Genomic DNA, 24,692 nt, shown 5'->3' with positions numbered 1-24,692 from the left:
GATATGATGTCAGGGAAAAAACCTCTCAAGACAAAATTATGTAGCTTCAATTTAATTTTTAATTTGATGATTTCATATAGAATGACCCATATGTAAACATTTCTCTCCTCTTAGAAAACTAAAAAGGTACAAAATTCATTTGAAGCAATTTTATAATCAACCTTTTGAATCAAAATGTGGAATAACTGGTGCTTTGTAGCAGTATTTTCTGAATTTTCTTTCATACATCCAGTTAAAAACAGTAATTCAATTTATTAAACTAGTTTACCAAGAATAATGTGGATTTTTCCATAATAACACTATGTTTAATTTTTTTTATATTTATTATAAGCTATTAGACAATTATGTATATTATTTCTGGGAAAACTCCCATGTTACTCCTCTTTATAAACTGTTATAATTACAGCTATTTTGCCTGCTTCAGTTTAGGAGTACCCCTGTTTAAATGTCATTGGCTATTTACTCATGGATTCTTAGGGCATTATGAGTGTAGATGTACTAAAAAGTATATGTAGCCTAAGGAATAGAAAATTGCACATACCCTTTTCTGGGTGTTGTGGCTTTTCCTCAGTCTGCGATGTCGAAAACTGCAGAGTGCATGGGGGGGTAGGCAGTTTGGTAGAATAAGTTAGAAAAACCCAGGTTTTTTTCGTAATATATAGAAACATATATACTTTTATATAGGGTGGGGAAAAAGTAAAATTGTAAATTTTTTAAAATAGGGAGGGGGAAGGGGAAAGGATGTTGACGGGGTGTGGACCGTTTCGACCATAGTCGAAACGGTCCACACCCCGTCAACATCCTTTCCCCTTCCCCCTCCCTATTTTAAAAAATTTACAATTTTACTTTTTCCCCACCCTATATAAAAGTATATATGTTTCTATATATTACGAAAAAAAAAAAAAAAACGGGTTTTTCTAACTTATTCTACCAAACTGCCTATCCCCCCCACACACACACTCTGCAGTTTTCGACATTGCAGACTGAGGAAAAGCCACTACACCGAAAAAGGTATGTGCAATTTTCTATTCCTTAGGCTACATATACTTTTTAGTACATCTACACTCATAATGCCCTAAGAATCCATGAGTAAATAGCCAATGACATTTAAACAGGGGTACTCCTAAACTGAAGCAGGCAAAATAGCTGTAATTATAATAGCTATTAGACAATTAAGGAAATCTATTCATTCACCTAACTATTAGGCATTTTTTGTTTGTTTACATATGGTTTACCATGCAACTTTCTTTGGAATACAGTAGTAAATCAAGGCACTTGTATCTCACTAAGTAAATAAGGCAATGCCTATGAGCTGGACATTCAAAGAGTGGCAAAAACCGACAAAATCTTATTTCAACCATAAAAACTACTTTTTTTTTCATTTTTTTTTTCAAATTGCACATTTCCTTGAATTTAAAAATGACAAAGTAATGTTTGCCTAAGGGTGGCATATACCTTAACAATGGTCTTGAGTTTACTGGGAATTCCATCAATAAACTCAAGATTCCATCAGTATCAGAAATTTTTACATGAGATAAATATATATATATATATATATATATATATAAAAGCTGTTTTCCTCCAGAACTGTTCAAGACTTTCAAACCATCCTCCCCCCATTCTGATCCATTAAACAACTCTAAGAAAATTAAAAATTTATTACATCTTTTGCTTTTTTAGTCACAGAATACTGCATAAAGAATTTTATGCAATATTTTAATTCAATGAGAATTAATACTCTAAAATCATTATTCCTAGATGATTAAGTAGCATATACAGGAATGCTCTCAAAGTACTGGAAAAGAAATTTTTCCAAAATTCTTCATCTATAAATCAACTATAAGTTTATAAATGAAGAATTTTTCCAAACTTCGAAAAGCATGATACTAGTCTGATTATAACAGTATGATGAAAATTCATAATAGTATGATGCTAAACTTGGATTTCTACACCTACTTTAAATTTTGCACTAGTAGTTATGACAATATTTTGCTGCATTTGATTTATTACAATTACTTGAGATCATTAAAGCAAATCTGCGTGAAGCCATGGAGAGTTCTAAGGAACAGGAAGGATATAAGATAATCAGGAGAAATGAATGGATTTCGTTAATTATCTAAACAACATAAAAAAGAACACAATATTAGGAAAAACCATATTATTTTACCATTAGCTAGATGTTGAATTTAGTGAATACTGAATCAATGCTTTCAAATGAATGTATGAAAACTTATTCAAAAAATACTGCCATTAGGCATTTTATGTTGGAGGTTTAATGGATTTTTTTACAACACTCAAAAAGAATTAAATTAGAATTTAATACTCCTATATTTCGTCCTAGTCACTAGGACATCTACGGGGATTACAAAGACAATTAATGTAACATGCACACAAAAACTTACAATACTAAGCCCAACCACGTGGGTGACACTAAAGTCCTATCTGGTGGAGCGCCCTCTAAGGGCGGTAGTAGGTGGCCTGGAATGTAAGGTGGGACCTCTGGTGATGAGTGTTTTCCAAATCTTCGAAAGCTTAATGCAACCGTATTTGTTAAGATTTGGTTGGTTTCTGAGAGCTGCTGCTGCTTCTAAGAAAAGTCTCTCTTTCTTGAATTTGCTGTGGTGGAGCATGGTGGTTTTCTTCCATGATACTCTGTGGGTGGTGTCCAAAACATGGTCAGCCAAGCCCGAATGGCCATAGTTGTGTTTAACGATGTACGACTTGTGTTCCTCCACACGGATGGATACTGATCTGCCTGTCTGTCCAAAGTACGCAAGCTTACAGGAACAGGGTACTTTGTAAACTCCATGCAGAGAGAGAGGAGGGAGCTGATCTTTCGTAGAACGGATAAGGGTAGCAAGTTTGCAGTAGGGCTTATATGCTGTGTGTAGGTTATACTTTTTTAGTATCTTGGCTATTTTTTCCAAAGTGCCACGGATGTAGGGTATGGTGATGGCATTTTTAAATTCTTGTTGACACGAGGGACGGGGAATGGGGGAAGAATTGATTATTTTTTTGATACTGTGTTCGCTGTAGCCATTGGAGAGGAAAGTTCTGTGTATGTGGTTAAGTTCAGTAGTGAGGGCGGTTCAAAGGAACAAAGATTGTGGTCTCTCTTGGTAAGGGTTTTAATGATGCCATATTGTTGTGAGGGGTGGTGGTGGGAGAGTTTGTGAATGTATCTACCTGTGTGTGTGGGTTTTCTGTATACAGTGAAGGCAAGTGTATCACTGGGCAGGCGTGTGACTAAGGTGTCTAGGAAGGGTAAACAATTGTTCTTTTCCTTTTCCATAGTAAACTGGATTCTTGGATGTAGGCTATTGAGATGACAGAGGAAGGAGTATAACGTGTCTGGGCCATGAGGCCAAATGGAGAACACATCATCTACATGTCTTAGCCAGATCGAAGGTTTGAGTGGGGCTGAGTCTATGGCTCGTTTTTCGAAATCTTCCATATAGAAATTGGCAAGGGGGGGGGGGGTGAGAGGGGGAAAACCCATGGCAGTTCCTTCTATCTGCTTGTAGATTTTGTTATTCCAAGAGAAATACCCAGAGTTGATGGCAAAGGAAAAGAGATCTAAGATGTCAGAGGGGAAAACGTTTTCTAAGAGAGATAAAGTGTCAGTTAAGGGAATATTGGTAAACAAAGAGGAGATATCAAAGCTTACCAATATGTCGGTATTGTTCAAGGTTAAATTTTCTGCGAGGGCTTTAAAGTGGGTCGAGTTTTTTATATAGGAAGCAGAATTTCCGGTGAGGGGAGACAGAGAGGTGGCCAGCGGTTTAGACAGTCTGTAACAAGGTGCATTGGTGGCATCTACTATAGGCCTGAGTGGGGAATTGGGTTTGTGGATTTTTGGTAAACCGTATATTCGGGGGGGATGGGAGCGGAAAGGTTTAAGTTTTTTCGTGACGTCAGGGAACCAGGAGGTTACTTTTTTAAGTAAGATTTTTAATTTCTTAACTTGTGTTTTTGTGGGGTCGTGTTCTAGCGGGATGTAGGTAGTGCGATCGCGCAGGATAGTATTCATTTTACGATTGTATTCGCTGTTATTAAGAACAACTGTGGCATTACCCTTATCCGCTCTGGTGATGACTATACTTTTTTCTTTGCGTAGTTTCTGGAGAGCATGCGCTGGGCATAAGATAAGTTACTTTTTGGAGGCGAAGAGTGAGCGAGGATGTTGGCTACGTTGAGTCTGATGTTGTTGGCTATCTCCGACGATAAGCGACCGATCCCCCGTTAACCATTGCATCGAGCACCGGCACTTCTTTCGGGGCGACGGCAAAATTATGGCCAAGGCCAAGGGCGCTGACGGCATCCTCGTTGAGCCTTTTGGAAGAGAGGTTAATTACTGTCTGGAGCGGTTGAATTTATGGTTGTGGTTTGTCTTTAACCAGGTTGCTGTATTTTTTTACGTGTTTGTTTTTTATTTTTTGAAATTCTCTCTGTGCGGAAGTTTCTGAAATGTCAGAGAGAATCAATCGAAGTTCAGGGTTAAGAACAGTGGAGAGCTCTGTATGTAAGTAGCCAATGGGGGCGTTCGTCACTGCGAGGGCGGCACGAGTAGAGGCGATTTGCTCACGTAATAATGCTAGGCTGGCACGTTTATATATACGGAGTGCTTTTTTTTTTGGAATGGAAATTGGTCTTCATTTTAACACATTTCGGTATCACTCTTGTGTCCCGACATCTTTTTAAAAAGGCCAGCCTATTTAGTTGTCTAGATAGTCGTAGTTTTGACTTACCGTATTGCTTGGATTTACGTGCTAAATCTTCTCCATGGATGATTAGAATTCTTGTGTAGAGGCTTAAGTGCTGTGAGGACATTATGTTGGAGGTTTATTGGATTTTTTACAACACTCAAAAAGAATTAAATTAGAATTTAATACTCCTATATTTCGTCCTAGTCACTAGGACATCTACGGGGATTACAAAGACAATTAATGTAACATGCACACAAAAACTTACAATACTAAGCCAAACCACATGGGTGAAAATTTAACCTTGAACAATACAGACATATTGGTAAGCTTTGATATCTCCTCTTTGTTTACCAATATTCCCTTAACTGACACTTTATCTCTCTTAGAAAACGTTTTCCCCCTCTGACATCTTAGATCTCTTTTCCTTTGCCATCAACTCTGGGTATTTCTCTTGGAATAACAAAATCTACAAGGAGATAGAAGGAACCGCCATGGGTTCCCCCCCTCTCACCCCCCTTGCCAATTTCTATATGGAAGATTTCGAAAAACGAGCCATAGACTCAGCCCCACTCAAACCTTCTATCTGGCTAAGATATGTAGATGATGTGTTCTCCATTTGGCCTCATGGCCCAGACACGTTATACTCCTTCCTCTGTCATCTCAATAGCCTACATCCAAGAATCCAGTTTACTATGGAAAAGGAAAAGAACAATTGTTTACCCTTCCTAGACACCTTAGTCACGCGCCTACCCAATGATACACTTGCCTTCACTGTATACAGAAAACCCACACACACAGGTAGATACATTCACAAACTCTCCCACCACCACCCCTCACAACAATATGGCATCATTAAAACCATTACCAAGAGAGACCACAATCTTTGTTCCAGCAGAACTGCCCTCACTACTGAACTTAACCACATACACAGAACTTTCCTCTCCAATGGCTACAGCGAACACAGTATTAAAAAAATAATCAATTCCTCCCCCATTCCCCGTCAACAAGAATTTAAAAATGCCATCACCATACCCTACGTCTGAGGCACTTCGGAAAAAATAGCCAAGATACTAAAAAAGTATAACCTACACACAGCATATAAGCCCTACTGCAAACTTGCTACCCTTATCCGTTCTACGAAAGATCAGCTCCCTCCTCTCTCTCTGCCTGGAGTTTACAAAGTACCCTGTTCCTGTAAGTTTGCGTACTTTGGACAGACAGGCAGATCAGCATCCATCCGCCTGGAGGAACACAAGTCGTACATCGTTAAACACAACTATGGCCATTCAGGCTTGGCTGACCATGTTTTGGACACCACCCACAGAGTATCATGGAAGAAAACCACCATGCTCCACCACAGCAAATTCAAGAAAGAGAGACTTTTCTTAGAAGCAGCAGCAGCTCTCAGAAACCAACCAAATCTTAACAAATACGGTTGCATTAAGCTTCCGAAGATTTGGGAAACACTCATCACCAGAGGTCCCACCTTACATTCCAGGCCACTTACTACTGCCCTTAGAGGGCGCTCCACCTAGATAGGACTTTAGTGTCACCCATGTGGTTGGGCTTAGTATTGTAAGTTTTTGTGTGCATGTTACATTAATTGTCTTTGTAATGCCTGTAGATGTCCTAGTGACTAGGACGAAATATAGGAGTATTAAATTCTAATTTAATTCTTTTTGAGTGTTGTAAAAAATCCATTAAACCTCCAACATAATGTCCTCACAGCACTTAAGCCTCTACACAAGCATTAGGCATTTCTTTGTTTAGAGTTTTAGTATTTACCATTGTTTTCTTAGTAATATTATTAATCATGTCATATGTTCCTATAATAATACCTATTTCTTGTATTAATGAGTTATTTGACTATTTCCCGCTGTAATTTCCAAATTATTGGTCACAGGCATTTTGTAAATGACACGCAACTATATATAGTGTGTTTATGTTTTCCATAAAAATGCTGCTGTATATTTTTCTCACACACAAGTGCAAGAGACGATAACTTCACAAAATTTAAAGAGTCCATACAACTACTATAAATATGATTGTTACAAACAAATTAGTTTGAAAGAATCATATTTTCAGTTGATTCATAGTTGCGTGTCATTTACACAATGTGTGTGACCAACAATTTGGAAATTACAGGGGGGAAATAGTCATAACTCATTAATACATGAAATAGGTATTATTATTATAGGAACATATGACATGGTTAATAATATTTCTTTAAAAATCATAGAGTTAATGCTATGCTATAATATACATACACTTCATATTTAAAGGTTATTCATTATATACTCACTCCTTCCTTTTCATTTTCCATGAGAACTTTCTTTAAGGCTACAACCTTTTTGGTTTGCCGGTGCTGGGCTTTGAAGACCTCTCTAAAAGTCAAAAGCATTATGGAATATTAATTACATAAAATAAAACAATACTACATTCGAGAACTGGAAATTATCTAACTGAGAGACTATATTCTGCAATCATTAATTCTAGACAACTAAATAGTGTACATAGAATGTTATCAAAATTACTTAGGAAAAATAAGATGGATTTCTTTCGATAGAGATTGCCACGTGACAAGCTAATAGTTAAATTGGAACAGTGAAGTTGGACACGTCTGATAAACATCGGCAGGTTGTGCATGGAGGAATGATATTTAAGAAGAGGAAAGTCACTACTGCTGTGTACCATGGAATTTGTATGTAAAGGACATTGGAATTTAAATTATGAATATTAATTTTATGGCTATTTTTCCTGCTTTCGCTTAGGAGTTTCCCTTTTTAATGTCATTGGCTTTTTACTCAGGAAATCTTAGGGCATTACAGATGTATTTTAGAGACAAATATATGCAGAATGATAGAGGAAGAAAATTCACACATACCTTTTTTTAGATGTTGTTGGTTGTCTTCTTTCTGCGATGTGCATACTTCTGCTGTTAGGCTGTTAAAAGAGGAGGAGGTTTTGGAAAAAGTGGGGGTTTGGGACAATGTGGGAGAATTAATTTGGAAAAACCTGTTTTTTTTTTTTATACGATATATACATATATTATTAATTTTAAGGGCACTTTTTTGGAGGAGGGGGAGATGAAAGTGGGGAATGAAAAATAGAAATTGTTTTTTGAGGAAGGGTTTATGGGAAAAGAGGTCAGGGAGAGGGTTAAAGGGGTGCAAGCTGTTTTGGCCATGTGTCGTCGTATGGAAAACGTGTAGGCTGTGTCATGTCGGCTTGGCGTTTCTGTCTTTGAAGTGCTTGTGTTAATGCCTATTGATCGGAGTTGTGATCTAATTTTTATATTATGGAGTTTCCAACACTCTGAGATTATGTAGGGTCGGTGGAGGTTGATTGAAGTTTGGTCACATTTTATGGCTATCGTTTCCGATATTCTAAGCATTGCTTCATTGTCTTGTCAGTCTGTTATTATGATGTTGCTGATTTGTGAGGTGTTTCTGTTCAAGGGCATGAACTGCTATTTCTATTTCCCCTGTACTTTGTATTCTATTTTTCTTTTTGATGTTGCGTTTTTTAGTGTTTAAATGTTCTGGAATTATTATTATTATTCCAGGCAACTCCAAGAGTCGACAGACTCATCGAGGGGAGGCCCTAACAGTCACGGAAGTGTTCTTGAAGTCTTGTCCATAAAGATCTGATAGCAGAACCTGTGTAGGTGATATCACAGTCTTTTTGGCAAGGAATTTGTAGACAACATTGTGGTGTTATATTTCTTTGTGTGAGTGAGATTTAGTGGTTTTAGAAGTGTTGCCAATTTTTGGTTTGTGGTGAACGCCAGCTTATAGACAGTATGTTTGAAAATGTATTTGTAGGCTTTGTATGTGTTCTGGTTGTATGGCAGTTTGATAACTTTTCGTGTTGGGAAGTTTGTTTTGGTTGTTGGGTTGTTCTGACGGGTTTTTGCTGACCTGTTTGCGTAATTTATTAGTTGTGTAGGATAAAAATCACAACTATCCTATACAACTAATAAATTATTGTTATGATATCTTTTGTGTTCCTAGTCTTTCATATGCTGCTGATGTAATAATTTCTTTTATATTATTCCATTCTTTTTCAATGTCTTCATTTTCTTGTATTTTTTCTAATTAGTTTTTAATCCTTTGTTGATATAAATTTCTTATACTTGAATCGTTTATTATCAGGAGTCAAGCTAAAAAAACAAACAGAATTCATATCCTTTACTGAAATTACTGAGATCAATAAAATTAAATACATTACTGAAAAATTACAAAAAACAAAGAAAAATGAGTCAACATTTATTAAGAAAACAGAAAACCATCATGCAATTAAAAATTTCAATGTTAAGATCCCTATTTATTTTTTTTTTTTTTCAAATGCTAATGATAGAGGGCAGGTATTTTGTCCTTAGCAATAAAACCTTTTATTTCCATGAAATACTTTCTAGCATTAATTAATATATTAATATAGCATTAATTTCTAGCATTTCTAGCAAAATATTACAGCAAAACTTAGCGAGTCTATTAGAGCGCAAAAGCAGAGGGTGAAAGAATTGATAGTAGTAGCAGGAACGAATTATTTGAAAGGAGACACAATGGCTATGAGAGAGGATTTGAAGGAATTACTTGAGGTAGCAAAAGAGAAGAGTGAGAGAGGATGGTGAGTCTGTTACCACAGTATGACAGCAAAGAGTATAGAAGAGCCAAAATTGATAATGACTTTATGCACGTATTATGCAGGAGGAATGGTGTGGAATTTGTGGACGTGTGGAGTGAGTTTGATGGGCGAAAGGATTTATATAAGATGGATGGTTTGCATTTGAATGGATTTGGTGTACAGAGACTTGAAAAGGTGTTGTTGAATGAAGTGGAAGTGCAGAATCAGGGAAACTAGAGTTATTAAGAGGGGGGAGGAGAATATGCAGCTTTTAGGGAGACAGTTGAGTGTATGTAATATGCCCAAGCGAGTACGAAGGACAACAAATCAGAATGGGATAGTTAGTATAAGGCATCAAAATAGGGATGGAACAAATGAACTTCGGCAATTCACGTATACTAATGCCAGAAGTATTAGGAACAAGAAGGAAGAATTTTTGGCCTTTGTTGGCACTTCTAGGCCACAGGTTATTGGCATTAGTGAAACATGGCTAACAGATGATGATATAGCTAGTGGGATTGAATGTGAAGAGTATAGTGTGTTCAGGAGTGACAGGTAGAATAAAATGGGTGGAGGAGTGTTATTAATGATAGTTGATGAGCTGCAACCAAGAAGAATAAAAGTTGAACTGCGGGATAGAGAAAATAGCACATTTGAGGCTATTTGGTGTGAGATTGAGGCTTGCAGAACAAAATATACAATTGGGTGCTGCTATAGACCAGGTGATGGAATAGATGGTGGAGATAGTATGCATAAGCAAATAGAAGAAATGAGTGGAATGAGGGGTAATTATTATGGGAGATTTCAACTATGGTAACATTGATTGGAAAGAGGAGAGGACACATGGGAGGAAGGAATTGGATTTTATGCAGTTATTAACGGATAACTATCTGCAACAGCATGTAATGGAAAATGCCGGGGGTCAGAGTGCTTGACCTGGTAATTGCATCTGAGAATTTGGTTGTAATGAATATGACCATGTTGCCACCAATTAGTGAGAGTGATCATAGGGTCTTGACTTGAGAGGTGGCTAAAGGTGTGCAATTTACAATTAAGACAGGGTACATGTGGAATTATTGGGCTGGTATGACAAACTTAGGAGTTTGATGGGTTCAGTGCCACGGCATGTAAAACTGCAAGGGCTGGATGTTGATAGTGCATGGGAGGCAGTTAAGAAGTGTTTGTAGGAGGCAATGGCTGACTTTATACCTAGAGTCCAAATAATAAATCAAGTAGGGGTTAAATGGATGAATAACACCATTAAGCTTGAGCTGCAAAATAAAGAGACGACTGTGGAGGGAATTTAAAGAGAAAGGTGACCAGCAGGCACGTGAACAGTATAGAGAGCAGGCCAGAAGGGTAACGAGTGTGGTAAGAAAAGTAAAAGCAGATCACAAAAGAACATTAGCCATGCAGGCTAAAGAGTTTTTTCGATATGTTGCAAGTAAAAGAAAAAATGTATATGGCAGAATGATTTTAAAGAATGCCGATGGTAGGGAGGTAACCAAATGAGTTGATATAGTGGAATTACTGAGCGAGCACTTTGCAAGAGTATATCATCCAGGTGGTGATATTGCAGGAATGAAAGAACCAACAGCTTATATGGGAATAGTGGTGAATGAAGTGGAGGTGAATAGTTACAAAACCTCAATGTCAATAAATCCGTGGGATTGGATGGTATACCAGTTCGTGTGGTACGTGAAGCAGCTCAAGAAGTCAGTGGCCTTGACCATTTTGTTTAATTTGCGTCTCGATTCTAGGTTAGTCCCAAGGGGGTGGAAAGAGGGAACAATAGTTCCACTGCATAAAAAAAGGTTCCAAGACTACCGACCGATCAACATATCAGGAATCGTTGTCAAGGTCTTGGAGAAAATAGTCAAGAGGAAAATACAGGATTGGATAGATGAAAATGGGATACTGTATGGGGGACAGCATGGTTTTGTGAAGGGTAGATCATGCCTCGGTGACTTGCTCACGTTTTATTACACAGTGACGGCTGAATGGGATAAGGGTAATGGGTTTACAGTGATTCTACTGGACCTTGCTAAGGCCTTTGACAGGATACCACATGAAATTCTAATCAGTAAACTGCAGCATATAGGGATGGATATAGGGTTGGTGAGAGGGATAGGAGGGTGGTTGATGGAGAGATATCAGAGATTTATTCAGGAGTAGAGTTCAAAAGACGGCCTGTGACTAGTGGTGTGCTGCAGGGTTATGTTCTTGGACCACTACTGTTCAATTTGTTCATTAACGATATAGGAAAGGTTCTGAGAGGAACTGTTCATTTGTTTGTTGATGATGAAAAGTTAGGTAGAGCAACAGTGAGTGTACAGGATGTCAAAATTTTGCAGGATGATTTATATAGTTTGGAGGACTGGGCTGCTAAGGAGAATGGATGTCAATTTAATGTGGCAAAATGTAAGGTTATGCATTTTGGAGTGAAAAGATTAGCAGCAGAATATCACATTGGTGGAATTGTACTCCAGGAGATTGACAAGGCCAGGAATTTGGGAGTGTTGGTGGATAGGGAGTTGAAGTTTGGGTGCACATCACAAAAGTGGCTAAATCAGCTCATCAAATCACTTGGTTGCTGAAAAATACTTTAACAAGCAGAGACAAACAGGTTATTGTTCTTCTGTATCGAGCCTTGATAAGACCCCCCCCCCCTTCTAGACTACTGTGCCCAGATATGGGTGCGAGGGTTTCTTCTTGTTGGGGAGGAGGTGGAGAGGATCCAGAGATGAGTGACCAAGATGATAGCAGGTCTATGGAATGAACCTTATGAGAACAGGTTGAAGATTTGTGGGTTGCAGAAATTGGTTGATAGGCAGAAAAGGGGTGACATGATTGAGACATTCAAATTACTGAAGGGTTTCTATAAGATTAATTCAGAAGATATTTTTGAGAATAGGACTGGTGGTGGGAGGACTAGGCCCATCCATGGAAGCTGGGCAAGAGTGCGGTTAGTAAAGGTGTTAGAGTTGGGTTTTTTACTTGGAGAGTGGTGAATGAGTGGAATAAGCTGCCAGTCTGTTGTGGGTTCCATGACTGTAAATGAGTTCAAGGCAAAGTATGATAGATACTGTGCGAATCAGTGGCGGCCCATACATAAGCACTGCAGCACCCCCAAGGAAAAAATTAAATTTTGTTTGTGTTTATAAATAATAACAATGCTTACAATATTATATAAATGCAGTACAATGTGTTAAAGGTTACAGCTTATGTTTTCACATTGATTGAATAATTAATAATTAGAATTATTCGATTAACGCTTCAGATTATGAAACAAATGCACTGCAATCTAACTGATATTCGTTTGCTCTTGTCATTGCACGTTATGTCATTCCCAACTGTAACTGCTCAAATGGCAGTGTATTTTTAGTATGCTTACGTGCCTTATTTCTGTGAGATATGAAACATTTATTATTGGTGCGTGTGCATGGCGACCTATTTTTTGTAAATCTTATTTTATAACATATAATTATTTATTTATTATAGATACAAGGCTGAATTATGACAAGTGTCACTGTTGAAAATATGAAAAGAATTACATTTTTTCGATTATCATTACACGAAACAAATGCACTGCGATCTAATGTTGATATTCGTTTGCACTTGTCATTGCTATTGATATGAAACGTTTATTATTGGTGTTTGTTCGTGGTGAGGATGAAAGATTTTTAATAAAGCAATTTTTAATATTTATTTTTATTTATTAATAAATTTGTTACTGATTAAGAAAAAAAAAAATTTTTTTTTTATATGCAGCACCCCCACTTAAAATTTTCTCTGGCCACCACTGGTGTGATGTTGAAGAGTTGTTCTTGACATGATGTTAGGGCTTCCCTCGATGAGTCTATGGACTCCTTGGAGTTGCTCGTAATAATAATAATAATAATATAAAAACTTCACGTAATGTGGGTTCTTATAACATACAACATATCCGTGTTATATTTGGTCTACAAAAGTATTCTTACATTTAATATCTGACTTGCTTTTAACCAGAAGACTGCAAGTGGTGCTACTCTGGGTAACCAAGCAGATAAGTGTCACTGCTCTCCAATTTAATTCTCACTGTAAATATGGACATTTATACATGTTTTCAAGTGACAAATGATTTTCATTATCTGGTATAATGAAAACCTATCACCCTGTTTACTGGACACATGACGTGTCCAATAAACAGGGTGATGGGTTTTCTTTACTAGCTACCACATGCAGTAGCTAGTAAAGGGAACATGATTACCTAACATTAGCACACCCATAGATACTAAATGAATAACAGTCTGACAACCTTAGTTGTCTCATTATTATTCAATCAGTTCTTATGTTGAGTCTACATAGTGTAGCTCACTTGGAGTAGAAAGTTTTTTCTTCTTTTTTATGGAGAGCATGTGGAATATATATATATATATATATATATATATATATATATATCATTATATATCATCATCGGCCACTGTCGATCCACTGCTGGATGAAGGCCTTTCCAAAATTACTCCAAAACTGTCTGTCCATGGCTCTCCTTTCCCATGTCACTCCTGCAAATCTGATGATATCATCGATCAACCGTGATTTAGGTTGGCGTTGTGGTCATTTTTCGTCTCGTGAAATCCAATCCAGTACTTATTTTGTCCATCACTGATCTTGTCTTCGAGCAATATGCCCAGCACATTGCAGTTTCATTCTTCCTATGATGTAAGAGACATTAGTTTGATTTCTTATCCACGTATTCCTTTTGTGATCTAGTCTTGTGATACCAAGCATACTTCTTTCCATACTAAATTGTGTTGTTCATAATTTTTGAATTTCCTTTGCATTTAGTGTCCATGTTTGACAGCTATATGTCAACATAGGAAGAGTCTGCACAGTAGCCTAGTGGCTATGCGCTTCACAACCATATGCCTGGGGAAGGAGTGTCCTGGGTTCGATTCTCGTCGCCGACGTGGAGCTTAAGGATCTTCCTCAGCCATAGCCAAGTTAGCCAGTCTTGGACGTGGACAGCAGGTTTTTTTCCTCCAGTTTATCTGGGGTTTTCATCCCACAAGCAGGCCCCATGAACACACAGATCTACAGCCATCAATACCTAACCCCCCATGAGGGGGCTCAACTCAGCCCAATAGGGACGGAGGAGAAAAGGGAAGAAACTCCATATGAATAAATAAATAAATATAGGAAGAATGCATTGGTTAAAAACGTTTCTTTTCAGGAACAATGGTAGTTGGCTTTTGAATGCAATTTTCCAAATGCTTTCCACCCAAGCATCATGCGTCGTCTTTTAATTTCCATGATATTTTGTTCCATTGATATCTGTTATCCTAAGTATATGTAATGATCTACTTGTTTAATTTCATCATTATTGATTTTTATTATTTCTGGTTGGACATACTATTGAACATAACTTGGGTCTTCTTTAGGTTTATCTTTAGTCCAGCTGTTTTGGTAGCAATTTGGAGTTCTTGGATACAAGTCTGTAATTCATGCACAGTTGAAGTAAAGATAACTATGTCATCTGCAAAGTGTAAATGGTGGTATATGCATGACATTAAAATGGGGAAAGGAAAAAAAAAGTGAAATTTACTACTGAAAAGTATATCATTTTTTTTAAATTCTGTATTTATTGTCTTCTTTTTAAGTACTGTTTATAAACCTAACTTGTTAATTTATGAGACAAATTTGTTTTATATTATACTATTAAGGCTCCTTCCTAGAATCATTTATCTTAGAAAGAGAATCTAAGATAAGTTACATAAGTGGCTAGCAAGGGCATGAAGGTTAGACCTTTTTACTTGGAGCATGAAGAATGAGTTGGAGAGGCATAATATTGTTTAGTGCTTTCTGAGATGAGCTGTCAGGCTCCATGGTGATGCAATTATAAAAATAAAGGCCTAAGTTCAATCTTTAAATTGTGCTGCAGGATATTAAAATTTTTAAGCATATATAGTAGAGTAGTGTAAGATGTCTCCCATATAAGTCAAATGCAAAAATAATGTAAGAAAACTCTTATTTCATTACATTTGAAGACTGATATAGAAGTTAATATTATAAATACTGAAATTGTTTCAAAACATGGCAATGACAATTTAAAAACTGAAATGCATCAACACCTCTAGGTAACTAGCCAGCAGACAATGTAACAGAAATGCCTGATTTAAGAAATATAAATGTAAATTTTTTGAAAGATTTTAATGATTAAAATGAGTGATAGAATGATTAACTATCCTTTCACTGAAAGAATATTGGCTTAATTAGTTTAAGAGTGTGTCCTGTAGCATACAATTCATGATAATTATAAAAATATATCCTTGTAATTTCATCCCTTGAAAGATTTATAAACTTCACTAAAATCCTTTCTTAATCTAATTGTATAAAAATAAATAAATGCTTTATATATATCCATTTGATGCAACAGATTTACTCTGATATATGACATTTGAAGAAATTTAATGACTAAAAGCCAGGGGATAAAATAGAAAAAGTATTATTTGAATGCACAACTATTAAAGTCTTCTTAAGACTTCATCAGGTGAATAACATGAAAAGAGAAATACAAAAAATATACATTACAAGAAACAACAGCTGTAAATCTAATTGCAAACAGAATACTGATATTTGAAGTTGAGCATGTTCACACAAGCAAGATATATGCCAAAGTTGGATAACTGAGAAGTGACAATCAGGGAGGTTATAGCTGAGGTTAGTATTAAGGTGGACCAGATTGAGGGCAATTTCTATTGTTCTCAGTATAGATGCTATGATGAGCGTGAGATAATTCTTCTCTCAAGCTTATCATAGCATCTAAAAATGTTTTCTCATTTTCCAAATCACTAGATGAGTGATAGAATGCTACAGTTGCTACAAACAGATAACTGTTCAGTTCTTGAAAGATCTAACTTATGACCTTCATAATAATACTAATACTCTCCTGAGAACCACTACAGAATTTCCGAGAAAAAAAAAAATTAAGATTGTCTCTTCATCCTCTCATCCCTCAATTATAAGGTTTGCTTAAAATACATAAGGAAAACACTCCACTAAAACCTATCATAGAAGGCAATGATTCTCCTACATACAAGCCCTCAAAACATTTAGCCAAAATTTTAAAAAGTTTAACAGGTTTGACTACCCTTCTCAAGAATTTTGAGCTTTGTTTCAATTGTTAAAGACACGCCTCTTCAAAAAAATGAAATTATGGCCAGTTTCGATGTTATTTCCATATTTACTAACATACCTACAGAAGTGTGGTTTTAATTCTTTTAAAGGATAAATTATCAAAAAAGAAAAGAAAAGAAAGAACATGTCACTCCTAACCCATTGCATAATTTCTGGTTACTTCCTTTTTAAAAATGCTATTTACAAACAGAATTTCGGTTTGGCCATGGGCAACCCATTATCTCCAATATTAGCATATTTATATTTAGAAACCTTTAAGGAAAAAGCAAATCAATTCTCTTCTGTTAAAGCCAAGATTATTAAAAAGATATATTGATGATACTGTCTTAATTTAGAGCCATGGACCAGATTCCATAAAGGAGTTCCTGAACAATCTCAACAATTATGTCCAAAAATACAATTTACCTTGGAATTGGAAGTTCACGGTTCTCTCCCATTTCTGGATGTCGAACTTTCTTGTGTGTCAGTAAAATAGAAGATATCTATTTACAGAAAACCCACACATACCAATAGATACCTTCATGTGTAATCACATTGTCTGCTCCAAAAGCTTGGCTACATTAGGTAACAGGCTTGCTCCCTTCTCAATGAAGAAGAGATCACTAAAGAACTAGTTTCTTCTTACAACCTTTCAGAAGAACATTATTGTAAACAGATGATAAATAAACTGCTATCTAATTCACCTGCTCACTGTATTAACAATAGTAATGATGTAAAAGAACTCGCCTACAGTATTCGATGGGTGGATTGAGTAGCTCATCGATACTGTTGCTGGTCCCAAGTCCAGATAAAGGAGAAGGGTTTGGCAATGGGCTAACAACCCATTCCTAGAAAAAATATTTTGATGAGAAGGCTAAACAATATGAAACTGGACTGACTACGGAAATGACATATGCAAAAGAAAAGGTTAATGAGAAACATGAAATTCAGAACATGGAATGTCAGGACGTTATTACAGGCTGGTAATCATAGCCTTACAGGAAATAACATGGAAAGGACAAGGATTAATTAATAAAAAAAAAAAAGATTATAAGTTATACTTTAGTAGTCCTATAAAACAAGAAGAACATGGAGTTGGTTTTATTATAACAAAAAAGGTCTACAAATCAATATTAAGATTTACATCAATAAATGAGAGAATACGTAAAATACATAAAGATAAATTTCATAACACATAAATATTTATGCTCCGATTGAGCATACTGATGAAAACATTATCAAACAATTTCACAATGATTTACAAAAAGCATGTGAAGGCATACCAAAAATTGATGCTATGATTATATTAGGAGACTTTAATGCTAAATTAGGGAATATATAATGGCAATAAAGTTATTCAGTTTGCAACAACTAATAAATTAAGAGTAATGAGCACAAATTTTCCACATAAAAAGATACATTTAGGAATATGGATTATTCCAGCTACTAATGAATATAATCAGATAGAACATGTTTTGATTTCTAAAAGACGGGCACAATTATTGATGTAAGAGCATTTAGTGGTGCAAACTGCGACTTTAACCACATGTTGGCTGGTGCAAAATTGAGACAAAGAATATCAATCATAAATAAAAGGAAAGCAGAAAGATTTGAGAAATAGAATACTAAGGCTTTCACAAATAAAGAGACTTAAATTATACAAAGAAAAATTAGAAGACATTAAAGAATTTGAAAATCAAAATAATATAGAAGATAATTAAAAAACAATTTTTAATGCAGCAGAAGAAATAATAAGGAAATATAAAAGAATCAAAAAAGGAATGGTTTGATGATGAATGCGGGAAAGCAATAGAAATTAAAAATAAAGCAAGAAAGAAATATATATAAAGAAATACAAGAGCTAACAGAGAAAAATATCAAAAAAGAGAAAGGAAGCAAATAAAATATGTGATCCATATTTCCGAATTTAGGGACACAAAACACACATGTTGAAATGGTGTGTTTTGTGTCCCTAAATTCAGAAATACGAATGCTGATCACCGTGTAACCTTAAAAAAAAAAAATAATAATAATACAAAAGTTATCAAAAGAAAAAAGAGATGAAGAGGAAAATAGAATTAATAAGTGAATATGATAAAAACAAAGAAATAAGTAAATAATATAAAGAAATGAATTCACTAGTAAAAATTTTAATCCTCAAATAATAATATGCAAGAATAAAGAAGGGGCAATAATAACTGAAAAAGAAGAAGTCATTAAGAGATGGAAAGGGTATTTTGAAGAATTGTTATCAGAAGAAGAAATTAATGATAATGAAGATAGGAATTTAAGTGAACAGGGGAGCTTATCAAGAATGCTAGTAAACCATTATGGGGAAAAATCTGGCAATTAATTGAAATATGGAATGAAGAAAAATTACCAGAGAAATGGAAAATAGGAGTGATTCAACCAATATATAAAAAGAGAAATAAACTGAACTGTGGTAATGATAGAGAAATCACATTGCTAAATGTAAATTGCTAGATCTACCACTGATAATATATTTATGTTAAGGAATATACATGAAAAATGTATGGAATATAATATAGAATTATATAATTTATATATTGATTTTAAATATGCTTTTGATAAAATAAATAGACAAAAAATGATTACTAATTAAAAGGTTGGGAATCCCACAAAAATTGGGTAGAATGATTGATATAACACTAGAAGGATCTAAGGCAAGGATTAAAATACAAGGTAAACTAACAGAAGCATTAAAAATAAGTTCCGGAGTTGTTTAATTTGACACTTGAATATATAATAAGAAGATTCAATATAAGAGGCTACATTAATAATAAATCTGTAGGGATTTCTGCATATGCAGATGATATTGCAATAATTAAACGTACCAAAAAAGATTTAGAAAGTAAGTTAAAAGAATCAGATTTAAATGCAAAAGAAGTTGGTTTACAAATTAATGAACAAAAAACTAAATATATATGCAATATGGAAGAAATGGAAATAGAATAGCCTCTAAATGTAGTTTAGATAGCTATAATTTTGAATCAGTAAATCATTTTAAATATCTACGATCCCTAATAACAATAACGAATAACATAGCAGAAGAAATAACAGAATAATAACTTGAAATAAATGCTATCACATGTATAAAGGATTATTGGATAGTAAAGTTGTAGATAAGAATTCTAAACTAAAATTTTATAAATCGATTTCATGTTGGAGGCTTAATGGATTTTTTACAACACTCAGAAAAGATTAAAACAGAATTTAATAGTTCCTATATTTTGTCCTAGTCACTAGGACATCTACAGGGATTACAAAAACAACTAATGTAACATGAACACAAATATCATACAATACTAAGCCCAACCACGTGGGTGACACTAAAGTCCTATCTAGGTGGAGCGCCCTCTAGGGGCAGTTGTAGGTGGCCTGGAATATAAGGTGGAACCTCTGGTGATGAGTGGAATTCCCAAATCTTCGGAAGCTTAATGCAACTGTATTTATTAAGATTTGGTTGATTTCTGAGAGCTGCTGCTTCTAAGAATAGTCTCTCTGTCTTGAATTTGCTGTGGTGGAGCATGGTGGTTTTCTTCCATGATACCCTGTGGATGGTGTCCAAGACACGGTCAGCCAAGCCTGAATGACCATAGTTGTGTTCCTCCAGGAGGATAGATGCTGATCTGCCTGTCTGTCCAATGTATGCCAGCTTACAGGAACAGGGTACTTTGTAAACTCCAGGCAGAGAGAGAGAGGAGGGAGCTGATCTTTCATAGAACGGATAAGGGTAGCAAGGTTGCAGTGGGGCTTATATGCTGTGTGTAGGTTGTACTTTTTTTAGAATCTTGGCTATTTTTTCAGATGTGCCACGGATGTAGGGTAGGGAAATATAGGAAGTATTAAATTCTGTTTTAATCCTTTCTAAGTGTTGTAAAAAATCCATTAAGCCTTCAACATGATGTCCTCACAGCACTTAAGCCTCTACACACGAAGTATAAATCGATTATTAGACCAGTAATAACATATGGATGTGAATCATGGACTCTACCCCAAAAAGAAGAGAATAGGTTAAGGATTTTTGAAAGGAAAATAATGAGGGATGTAGAAATTTATTTACCAATTAAAGAAGAATGACAATTGGAGAATAAGAACAAATAGTGAAATTAATGAATTAATAAATAAAGAAGGCACAAAGAATAGCATGGAAGAAAGTATAGGGGTTAATAATATATATAAATGGGAAATAATTGGACAAAGAAGAGGAAGACCTAAAAGGAGATGGTCAGATGAAGTTGAGATAGACCTTCGAATTCTTAAAGTTAAGAATTGGAAAAGTACTGCACTGAATAGAGTAAAATGGAAATATATTGTGAAACAAGTCAAAACCTACAAAAGATTGTAGAGCTAAAAGAATAATAATGATGTAAAAGGTTTTACTGGTAACTCATCTTCACTTGGTGTCATTCCATTAGTCATGCTACCATTGCATATTGACCTCTTTTAAAACACCAGGCTTATATCTTCCACTTCAATTTGGGATATTACATTTTTGTTTTCATATTGGTTTGTCTTGAGAATCACCATACAACTTGGCATAAAAGGATTCTATTATTCTTATGATCTATTCTTAGTCTTTAATTAATAATCCATTTTCATCTTTAAGGGTTATTAATTTATACTGTCCTATAGACAAGTCTCTTCTCACTCCTTTCAGACTCATATTGTTTTCTATTATAATTTAATGCTCCTTGTTCTAACGTTTCTAGTTTCTTATGTCATCATTTTTCTTATTGTTTTACATAGCACTGAGAATTCTATTCCGCTTCTCATGTCTAGATCTCTTTTCATTTCTCTTCTCTTTCTAAACCTTCTGAGAAGGTTTAGGGTTTCAGACAATTTTCTTTCATCCTCCTTTTGATTAATCCTACCAATCTCTCTTTGGCATTATTTAGCAAGGTCTCAGTTATTATTTGATAGTATTTTATCTAAGTCTTTATTCATATCAATATTATAAAACTCTTCTTCTATCTCTTTCTGGAAGAGCTCTGTTTTTTTTTCCAGATCTAGTAAATTAATAAAGGGTCTTTTACCCTTGATCAATTTCTGTCTTTTCCATCTTTTGTTGAGGACAATTTTTTATCTCACTAATCTGTAGTCACTACTTGTATTGAAATTTATTACATCTGTATCTTGGACAATATATTTTCTGTTGGTTAAAATTTATTTCATTAATTAAACACCTCTCCATTTAGACTTTGCCACGTCCATTTCCAATTCTTCCTTTTTTGAAAGAAAGTATTCATTATATAAAGACCTCTATTTTCAAAAAAGTCTATTAATTGTTCTCCATCTTATTGTCCTCTGTCCTAGTCCATAATTTCCAATTGCTGCTAGATATGCATCTCTTACACCTACTTGACCATTGAAGTCTCCCATCAAGATTGTAAAGAATGTATCATTGCTATTTACCAGTTGATCTAGTATTTCATAAAATGCATCTATTTTTTTTCTCTATATGGTCTGAGGCTGGTGCATAAACTTGTATAATTCTTAATTCATAATGTCTGTTTATTTTAGGTAGAGTTCTACAGCCCTGTTTGTGATATATTTTATTTCTTGTATTTTATGTTTTATGGAGAGGTAAATTCCTCCCTGGGATCTTGGATTGTCACACCATGACAACAGAATGGATGTCCTTTCTTTAGATCAATACTATTTTCACCAAATCTGAGTTTTCACTCAATCAAATGATGTCTCATTTTATTTTTTCTGCTTCCAACAGTAATTCTTCTAATCTTGTTTGTCCTAATAATGACCTACAGTTGTAGGTACACCTACATAATTTTTTGTTTTTAGTTCTATTAGATTTTATGTTCTTAGTCTGCATATAGCATTTCTCATCAACAACAGACTTCCCCAAAAGGTTTAAGTCTGGTCTGTCATATGTTTGAGAGAGAGAGAGAGAGAGTCTCATTTGTACTTTTTATGTCCATTGTGTCTTTGGGGTGTATGGCCTCCTTTATCCATGATATTTGAAGGGGTTTTGGTCTAATGTTTCCTTGTTGATTAGGCTTCGTGGAAGGGCAGCCTACTCAGGTAAGACAAATACCTAGGAGAGATCGCAGACTACAACTGCTGTGAAGAAGAAGAAAGTTCAAGACAGGAAAGATACATCCCTTGAATACTCTAAGAGCATTGGGGGAAGGAGCAAGATAAAAGAAAAAGACGGAGAGGGACCAGTGTACAGACGATATAACAGATGTATATTATGTGAAGTAAATCTTGGTCCAGCATCAGGTACCTTGGGTTCGTCACTAGTAGCTTAGCAAATAACTGCTCCGGAGATCAAATAAGGTCAAAGATCAAATAAGGTTAAAGAAATAAAGGAAATTTATAAAGAAATCAAGATTGTTACCTAGCGTATTTTTGGTTAGTTATACATTTCGAAAGAGGATTCAAATCGAGAGCACGATTTGATGTACAGCTTGCCAATAACAAAGTAAAAACTTGGTAAGGCTACGTAGCATAACATTTTTTTTTTTTTTTGCTAAGAAACGTTGCAAAAGTTCGTTTGCTGTCGTATTTTTTTTTTTAATTCAATATCCTGCGAAAACTGCAAAAGTTCCTTATTTTAAAACAATAATAATAAATTACACGAACACTGCGAGTGAATACAGCAAAAAATCATTACAGTTCGAACCATAAAGAGACAGAAAAATTACAATTAAATAGCATTTAAATTTGAATTAAAACTCATAAGCTAATCTGACATATTAACAAATGTGGTGAAAGAAAACAAAAGAAAGCGTATACTGAGACAAGATATACTATATAATAAACATTTAATGATAAAACTTACCCAAATGTGCCCTGGCCGATTTTTGCAAGTTTTTCATATTTGGTAACTTCATCACAGTAAGGGTAATCAAAATCGGCCACTTTATTAGCCATTTGCTGGGCAAGGCTAGTAGAAATATTGGTTGCAGTGGTAGCCATTTTGTTAAATAAGTTTCCGAAGCAAAATAAAACTGAAATGCTTAATTCCTGAATCTCAGAAATTTCTTTCAGCTACAACATGAAATAAGTCTCACACTCAGAGAGAAAATTAAAACCTCACATATCCAAAACACCGAACCTATGACACGCTACAGTACTAAAACATGACACAATTAAATTTCTCCAATCAAAACAATGTGATCACATTCTGATTGGATAACTCGTAAACATTCTGAATGACTTACATAATACAGATGCTTAATTTTTAAATTAGCCCAAAGGAGCAATCAAATATTTAAGTTATCTATTTATATATTTTAACAATATCAAAAATATTGTACAATATTAAATATCTAAATTTTTCTTGTACACAAAAATAAATAAATGAAATAAATTGCTAAATTTTCTAATAAACAGCTCGTAATTTTAAAGAAATATAATAATTCAAAATTATTATAACTAGAAGATAAGCAAATTGAATTGAAAGATAACAAAAAACTAGATTCGAACTATATTGGACGCGAAGAATCCTATAAAGCCTTTTTTAATCCTAGATTAAAAATCCTTTATAGGATTCTGTGGAAAAACCAGTCTAGCGAAAATACACGCAAATGAAGTAGAGGTAACTAGTCTATTACAGAACCTCAATGTCAATACATCTGTGGGATTGGATGGTATACCAGCTCGTGTTGTACGTGAAGCAGCTAAATAATTGTCATTGCCCTTGACCATTTTCTTTAATTTCAGCCAAGGGTTTGGGTCAGTCCCAAGGGGGCGGAAAGAGGGGAAAATAGCTCCACTGCATAAAGGTGGTTCCAAGGCTGCTGTTGAAAATTACCGGCCAATCAGCATAACAGGAATCATTATCAAGGTCTTGGAGAAAATACAAGATTGGATAGATGAAAATGGGATACTGTATCGGGGACAGCGTGGTTTTGTGAAGGGTAGATCATGCCTCAGTAACTTGCTCACGTATTATAACACAGTGACGGCTGAACTGGATAAGGGTAATGGGTTTACAGTGATTCTACTGGACTTTGCTAAGGCCTTTAACAGGATACCACATGGAATTCTAATCAGTAAATTGCAGCATATGGGGGATGGATATAGGGTTGGTGAGATGGGTAGGAGGGTGGTTGATGGAGAGATATCAGAGAGTGGTTTATTCAGGAGTAGAGTCAACAAGACGGCCTGTGACTAGTGGTATGCCACAAGGATCTGTTCTTGGACCACTGCTGTTTA

At 35.2% G+C, this 24,692-nt stretch overlaps 1 protein-coding gene across 1 annotated transcript in view; it reads right to left on the bottom strand.

The window, feature by feature from the left end:
* The window catches only part of Cdk9 (Cyclin-dependent kinase 9), a 106,417-nt gene extending 82,811 nt beyond the window's left edge, over positions 1 to 23,606 (bottom strand). The window contains exons 1-2 of the mRNA XM_090405887.1: positions 23,314 to 23,606; positions 7,009 to 7,090 (exon numbers count right to left, since the gene is read on the bottom strand). Of these exons, the coding sequence (XP_090262013.1) occupies positions 7,009 to 7,090; positions 23,314 to 23,450 (219 nt within the window). The 5' untranslated portion in view covers positions 23,451 to 23,606. The remainder of the gene's footprint in view (positions 1 to 7,008; positions 7,091 to 23,313) is intronic.
* Positions 23,607 to 24,692: the final 1,086 nt, after the last annotated feature.

Source organism: Typopeltis vanoorti, chromosome 15, assembly GCF_054136105.1.
Source record: "Typopeltis vanoorti isolate ZY-2024b chromosome 15, IOZ_Tvanoo_1.0, whole genome shotgun sequence".
In the NCBI taxonomy this organism is placed as follows: Eukaryota; Metazoa; Arthropoda; class Arachnida; order Uropygi; family Thelyphonidae; genus Typopeltis; species Typopeltis vanoorti.
This window is presented reverse-complemented; position numbering and strand designations above follow the sequence as displayed.